This window comes from Kryptolebias marmoratus, linkage group LG20 (assembly GCF_001649575.2).
Source record: "Kryptolebias marmoratus isolate JLee-2015 linkage group LG20, ASM164957v2, whole genome shotgun sequence".
In the NCBI taxonomy this organism is placed as follows: Eukaryota; Metazoa; Chordata; class Actinopteri; order Cyprinodontiformes; family Rivulidae; genus Kryptolebias; species Kryptolebias marmoratus.
In genome coordinates, this window is record NC_051449.1 from 8,512,642 (window position 1) to 8,520,805 (window position 8,164).

The 8,164-nt window shown below is 37.3% G+C and overlaps 1 protein-coding gene across 1 annotated transcript; it reads right to left on the reverse strand.

The window, feature by feature from the left end:
* Positions 1 to 658: 658 nt before the first annotated feature.
* Positions 659 to 3,460, reverse strand: myl13 (myosin, light chain 13). The gene is made up of 5 exons (XM_017425933.3): positions 3,286 to 3,460; positions 1,944 to 1,971; positions 1,434 to 1,583; positions 1,141 to 1,314; positions 659 to 1,054 (listed from the first exon to the last, which is right to left on the reverse strand). Exons 1-5 carry the CDS (start codon positions 3,391 to 3,393, stop codon positions 948 to 950), a joined length of 567 nt encoding a protein of 188 aa, XP_017281422.1. The 5' UTR covers positions 3,394 to 3,460; the 3' UTR covers positions 659 to 947.
* Positions 3,461 to 8,164: the final 4,704 nt, after the last annotated feature.

Here is an 8,164-nt window from a genome sequence, read left to right on the forward strand (position 1 = left end):
ACATTATTATTATTATTATTATTATTATTATTATTATTATTAAAGAAGAAGAAGTAATGAGTTTGATCAGCCCCACTACACCAAACATCATATGTTGCTTTATCAGCACACTAAATCTAATTCTGCCTCTTACTGACTCAAATATATATATATATATATATATATATATATATATATATATATATATATATATATATATATATATATATTTAAACTGTACTTTCTTGTAGTTTCATCCACTAACAGTGTGTGACATGAGTGGAATAGATGAACTTTGAGAATAAAATATAAGAGTTTGTTAGGGTCTCAGTATGTTGAAAATATAATTTAAGCATTGTATTTAAATATGCACTTACAAGAAAATAAAAAAGTAAATTCAGTCATTCTGCTGCAGTAATGGAGAGCTGATTTTATGTCACAGTGTGAAGAGAATCCCTCACGTTTAGATCAGACGAATGAAATGTTGAGCAACAGCTCCCTCTGTTGGTCATAAACGAGAAGTACTACTCATAGCCACATAATCCTAAACTATAATAGGAATGGTTGAACGGTTTCATGCTTTATGGACTTGATAGTTTCCATAGCCAAACATGTTTTTCAAAAATAGCAAAATGTTCTCCGTGAAGGGACCATATGGAGCATTATTCTTAAAAGCAGGACACTCTTAAAACAAATGCATTTATTTACCATGATCTATAAAAGGTTCATGGGTGCACAGCATCAGTATGAGGAGCCCTAGAAAACAAGGTGAGGCGTTTATGAGTTACATCTATGAAAATGACACATTTACAGAATGTGATTTACAGGAAAACAAAGATCTTTTGGGAACAAACAATCTTGTTTTTTCAGTGAAGGAGAGACACACTCATCTAGTCTCATTGATTTCAATATGCCCTGTGATGTAACACCAAAATACACTGAGGCTGAAATAGATATGTTGTTTTTTTTTAGGATGCCATAATGTACTTTACAAAAGCTTCATAGTTTATACATCCATTAGCATCCTCTTGGTTTTGCATCAGCTGCTCCACTTCATCCTCCCTCATCTTTTCACCTAAAACCAGAAAAAATGTCAAATCAGTATGCATTATTAATTCTACAGCCTTCTGAAATCAGCTAAATTAAGACTGTCAAACTCACCCAGAGTTGCTAAGACGTGTCTGAGCTCAGCCCCCATGACTGTGCCGTTCCCTTCTTTGTCAAACACCCTTAAACCCTCCACAAAGTCTTCAAATGTTCCACGGTTTTTGGCCTTGCAAATGTGCTGATGGATTGGCAGGAATTGGTCAAAGTCAAGCATCTTGTTCTGCATGTCTGTGGCAGGTAAAGGGGTGGGGGGTTAAAAGAAAGACGAGAAAGTTTGAGTTTGTGTTTAACTTAATCATATTTTAAACACAATGGAACAGACCAACTCAGCTGATCAAATAACCAACCTTCAGGTTTGGGCTTTCCAAGGACGTGCATGATCTCTGCATTGGTGGGATTCTGGCCCAAAGCCCTGATCAAGTCCCCACACTGACCGTAAGTGATTTTCATCTCATTGGTTGGTGTCCGGTCAAACAGCTGGAAAGCATCTTTGAAGTCTGCGAATAAACAAAACGGTGATGATTCCATTATTTTTTTTTATTTTTTTTTTACTAATTTCATTGTCATTCAAGAGCGTGTGCTGATCTGCCTCAAGTAATTATCTGTAACAGTATGCATCAGATAAAAGACAAGCAACAAAGATTCAAACTCCAAAGAGTTTCACTCTGCTTTCACATTTTCCAGGACATATGACTTGAATTGATTATAACAAATTAGCATACGTCTGATCTACAGTATCATCACCAGCTGCTGCTAAACATTTCTCACACACTGAAGAGATCAGTGTGTGAACAATCATTTACTCCCTCTATAAATAGCTCTCAGTCCACGCAACACCAGCGACAAATGAGCCTCACCCTCAATTTGTTCCGGGGTGAATTCCAGCTGAGAAAAGACAAAAGCAAACAAAGCAATTAGGGGCTACAGATCATTCAAGGCAGCAGAGAAAAAAAAACAATTTTATTTAAGACAAGAAAAATAAAGACAGAACAAACTGTTGGGCACAACGCCTCGTTATCATGCCATTCCAGTAGACTGAGTTACAGACAGCATCTGCTCTCATATAGTTATCAGTGACCTTGGGTCTGATGTGCCATTGTACTCCGTTCACTAGTGGGTTTATTTTTAGATGCAAAGAACCTTTACTCCCATTAATGTCACTGGGATTTAACAAGGTTAAAACATCAATGTAAAGTTTTAGAAATTTTGCGCATTTAAGTTAAAATTTACTGAATTATTTGGGTAAGAACATAATTTATCTTCCATATGCTTATTAAAAGAAGCAGTTAAAAACACAGTTTTGCTCACTTCTACAGTTTTTTTTAATCTGACAGTAGATTTACAATAATTTAAATTATATTTAGATGCATTTTTTTTAGCAATCTTAGAAATATCTTGAACATTGATTTTACAATCATCTTTACACTCCAAATGAATATCTAATTCAAAGAATAAAAACTAAACTCCTGTTCTACAATTACTTTTCATTTTTTCAACCTTCTTGTGTTCTTTGGACTTGAGTCAAATGAAGTCTCAAGTTTCTGTTTAATGTCTGGATGTCTACAAACCCCCAAACTGAACATGAAACTTTACAAAAACATTATCCCAAAACTTATCTAAGCATGTTTAAAGATAGATGGAATAGAGCTGTAATTATCTTTATTTTTCTTCCTTCTTGTTTTTCCACCCTTTTCCCCCCTCCTCTGAGAAGGGGTGCGGGTGGTCTGCCGTCCGCAGACATAATGAAAATCATATTCTGTGGTTTTAACCATTGTAACATGGCGGCTTGCTCAACCAGGAAAACATTCATCCACTGAGAAGAGGCCAAGTCAGCAGAAACTAAACTTTCCAAGATGTCTGATGCACTAATTACAACTCGCCCTGACAGTCTCACAGCATCCCTGTAGCTGTATAACACTCCATGCTTGTTGTTTAGCACATATTCTGTTGGGCCCTTTTAGTAAGCTGCTCAGAAGTGTTTGCCTTGCATTGTCAAGTTTAGGTCACATGGTGTCTCTGGTGTCCTTAAAACATTCCTGTTAGCGCTGATCCGTTTGCATTAAATCATCTAAATAAAACAAACTAAGTATTACATTTAAAGGGATTCACAACAACAAAAAAAGCTAAAACAAATAAAAGAATAATTAAATTCTGGTAGCAGTGTCTTTTCATTGGTAGATAGTGATGATGAAGGTTTACCGTCACTGATGATGGGTCAAACTCCGGGGTCTTGGGGCGCTCAGGCTCTGGGGGCTTGGGGGCTGCTGGTGCAGCAGGCTTTGGCTCTTCCTTCTTTTTGGGAGCCATTGCAAGAGACACTCAGAACTGACACGGCAGAGGAATCTTGCGCACTGCGGATAAAGGTGGGCGATTAGAGCCCCTTTATCCTCTGGCCACAGGTGTCTCCTCCACCCCCCTTTCTATGTCCAACCAGGCTGCCAACAACAGGCAGAGGACTATAAAAGGATATGCCTTTGTGCTTCTATTTAAGACAAACCTCTTGTTGTGCTTCTTTGTGTGTGTCTGTGTGTCTATATGTGTGGGGAAAACTACGTTAGCTGAAATCCCAGTGGTAGGACATTCTATTAAACAGGCTATTTTAATCAGCACAAGTGAGATCTCTTATGAACTCACCAATCTTCAGCCGTTGACCTTGTCCGGTGAAGTGTGGCAGTTATTAGCGAGGAGGGGAAGGAGACAATCGTGATTGCTAAAATACGAGTAGAAGGTGTTTGAGTGTATATGCCACAATGCAGAGCGATGAACAGCAATTATCCTTGATTATTATTAAAACTTTCAAGTGGGGGGGGGGGAGGAGGGTTATTCACATGACGTGCTGGGAAAAGTCTTTATAGTGATGATCATTTATCTGGTCTGATCAGAGGGATTCATGGGGCTCAAACTCAAATCCATCTCAAAGTAGGGGTCAAAGAATGTTGTTTCTGTCTGATCTGGGCTTATGAGTGTTGTTGCACTTAAGCAAAACCCTCCAAAGGTTGAGTGTCATAAGGAAGTTTGGAAAGTAATTTTTAATTATTAGAGTGACACTTTAAATTGCTATTAATATACAAGTGGAAGGTAGTGTTTTGTGTTTGATGCTGTAATGTCATAAAGATCATATATAAGGAGAGAGAACTTCAGCAAGCGTTTAATTAAAATGCAGATTAATTAGGTGCCGAATCCTCTAAGGGTCAAGCTTTCATATTTGTTTTAGCATCTAAGCTCTTGTGATTGCCAATTAAAAAAACAAACTTTAGTTAAGATGTTTGATCAAGGGCTTCCAATAACATTTGATACAATCTACTCATGATGTTTGTTGAAAAAGAATTTCAATGCCACAGAAAAAAACAATCTGATGGATTTTGTGAATTCTGTTAGGTTTGAATCTAATGTAGCTAGTTTTTTTAAATTTATTATCTCATTCCTCTGTGAAGTATTTTAGAACTATGCATTGTGTGTATTATGAATTATGTGTTTTTAATCAACATGTTTGTGACCTTATAAAACACTTCATCCACAAGCGAAAGTCCCTTAATTAAGAGATGATGAGCTTCCTGTTTTAATGAGTGTTGACTTACTTTGATTTACAGGAACAGCTCGTTTAAAATTCAAGACAGCAGGTAAGACCAAATATTACTCATCATTACTTTCATAATTGAAAAGACTGAGCCCTTTAACACTTGCAGTCCATCAGACTGAGAATGGGTCATTTATTTCTGTAATTTATGTATCTATCAATGTAGCTTTCTGTTCATCCATCAATAAGTCTATGAGTACCTTATTATTTATTAGTGTGTGGACATTCTGGGTGCACTGGTGTCTCACTTTATTCTTATTCTAAATTATAGAGGGGAAAAAAAGAATTTACCAGAAAGTCTTGTTTTTGCTCTGAATTATGTTATTCAGCTCCATCTTTAGGTTTAAAACACAGACATCAGGCTCATGTTACAGTAATCAGTGATGACAAATCCACTGACAGGAAATGCCCCAAAATTAAGCTTTTTCTCTTTATTTGCTAAGCTGAAAATGCCCCATTCCTTGATGCAGTTTTGCATTCACCTTGCTTCTAGAGAAAAAAATGATTCTATTTGACAATTTATTTTAACTTAGCATAAATTCACGTGCGTTTCCTCCTGTTGTTTTTCTTTTTTGACTCAGTCACACTTCTTGGTGATTTAGTTAGATATGACAATGTTAGGGAACAATCAATATGTTAACTCATTTCACCTTGGTTTTCATGTTCCCCATTTGTTAAAAATAATTCATTTACGTCTTTTTTTTGTTGCAGACTGACTTTTTTAGATGTAGTCTATACTGCAAATAATGACAATCAATGTAGAAAACAGGGCTTCAGTTAAAACTTAGAGACACGTCATAATAATTAGGTCTGCTACGCCTCTTTGGGTCTCGTTTCTTGTGGTCTTGACTAGTCTAAAATAAAATAAACGGGAAATATAAAGTCCTAAAATAATCGCAACATTAGCATGCTCTAAAGAAAAAAAAAAGTCATGGCTACAGTTACTTCCTCATTATTCTGAAACAAAAGATGACTAAACTTGTCAGTGTCTGGCTGAGCTAACCCAGATAAAAACACAGACGGAAACTTTGTCTTTCCAAGTCTAAATGAATCCAACCCTGCTTCAGCCAGAGACACCCCCTCTCACCCCTATCCCAAGATTTCTCCCTGTGTTTGTCATTGACAGACAACAGCAACTATTTATGACATGACCAACCACACAGAGCGGGCATCTTAAAACATTTAAGACCTGTTAGGTTGGCTATTTTAGTGTTGGTTTGTTGTCTGGCTGGTATGTCTCTTTGGAGAGACTCCAACTTCAGCACAAAGCCAATTGTTTCTTGGACATTAGATGACCTTCAGAGCAGCTGTATGCACCCTGAATAAATGCATAGCTGTGAAATAACTACCCAGAAATAGTAAGGGTGTTTTGATGTGTCATTGAAACTGTACTGACATAATTTATCAAGGTAAAATCTCCCACAATATTATTCATCCTGCTGAGCAGCCTGTGATGCTTAAGCAACAACTCCAGGGATAAGAAAAGAAGCTTATATCAAGAATTTGTGTGAAAAATGTGCTTGGAATGAAATTTAATTTAAACTCTAATGTTCACATTGACAATGTAACAGCTGCTTTGTTTTATTGTTTGCTTTTTTCCCAGAAAAATGCTGTTTTTACCCATATTTTTGTTATTTTAGTTTTTGCTTAAATTTAATTGTAGGTTTGGATGGTGGTGTGATGTCACCATAGACTGTATATATTATAGATCAAGTGTCTCTGCCACTGCTTGTTGTTCAGAAATGAAGCCAACAGGACCTGGTTTACTGCTGCTATGTTGGATTTTTTGAACCAGAGTCTGCACACGTGGTCTAGGTCCTGCCTACTCTTCAGGTTTGAAGTGGAACCAGTCTCCAAGAAAGACTGGTCCACTTCTGGCTTCAACTTCTGAGTTCCGGTTGGAAGTCTAGATGTACGGTATGTGCAGCTTACAGCAAGTAGATCTCAGGTTTGAATTCAGATTGGATCTTTCTGTGGAGAGTTTTCACCTTTTTCCTTTATATGTGTATGTTTTCTCCAATCTGCTTCATTTCTACAGTCCTGAAACATGCATGCTGTGTTACCTGGCGATTTTTAATCGATCTTAAGTGTAAGTGTGTATGTGCATTGTTGTATGTCTCTGTGTTAAACCTCTGTACTCCACCTTCGTCTGTTGCTTGCTGGTAAAAAACTCCAGTCCCTCCAGGCATCCTCTGTGTTCACAAGTTAAAACTTGCATCAAACATAACCCTGTGAGGAGTGCCGAGAAAGCTGTGCTGTTCATTCAGATTCAGGTTGTCAGTTATCAGGTCCTCATTAAAAGTTGTAAGCATCTGTGCTGTCAAACACCAACAGCTGAGGCAGCAGCTGAATCACACCGCCCTCCTATGGTCACAGGGATACCAGCTGAGCCTGAGTGTTCTTGTTTTTCCCATCACATCTCATTGGAATCTAGGATAACTTAAACACAATGAGAATAAATTAATAAAAGGTTCAGTTGAACATTTAGATGCAGAACCTGGCTTCTCACCAGTACTAAATTATTCTGAGATTTTTCAAGACAGCCTTGTGTTTGGAAACAAGTTTGATGTTGACCTCAAAGAACCTCTTTGTTTTCTGTGTAATTATCTTTGTGTGTGTCCTCTCCGCAAACCTACATCCTTTACTGCCATGAGTCGATGCGGAGAAAGGAAAGATTTCTTTGATGTATTGATTCTCCTGATTAAATTTTCTTTCCTCATCAGAGCAGCAGGCGGCCTCTTTACCATGACTAAGATGTCCTCCCTATTAGGAAACACTAACAACACACCGCACTGTGACAGACCCTCCTTTATTTCAAATTTCATGCTGAGCTGTGATCTCTAGTGCCGAGGCAGCACTCAGGTACCAGACATTATGCTGCCTTTGAGCAAACTGATGCACTGCATTGACCAAGAGCTGTTATTGTTGTCTAAAAACTATTGCTATTTATGAATATGTTTACCTACAAACATTCTATTTCTGCTGGCCCTTAGTTATGGAAAATTAATTGTTACAGTGTGCAGCACATAGTGAAGGATTAAACTAGACTCCCAGATTGCTCCAGGTTAGCCTGTAGCTTTTTAGATTTCATATGTGGTCATTTTTGACAGTCCACACCAACCTTGACAATCTTCTGTTTCTTCTTAATATCATGTCTTAGAAGGTTATTGTTACTTTTTTTATTGTAAAACTCACAATAGTTTTCTAACAACTCCAAAATCATTAATGGACAGGGGTATTTATGTAAGTATTTATTTGCATTTATTTATTTTTTATATTCTGAATGGAAAATGTTGAGGTTAAAATTAATTATAACAACAGCTGTATTTATATAGGGGGGTGGATGTTATGTTTTTGGACCAGATTTGATCTTTTACTCTCTTTCTGGGTCATACCTCTGAGAGACCTGAGTGGATGAGCTGTCCAAACAAGAGTTGCTTCAGAGAAGATGAGCTGACCTGAATCCAACTGGAAATAGCTTCCCTTGAGATGTTTCATGGC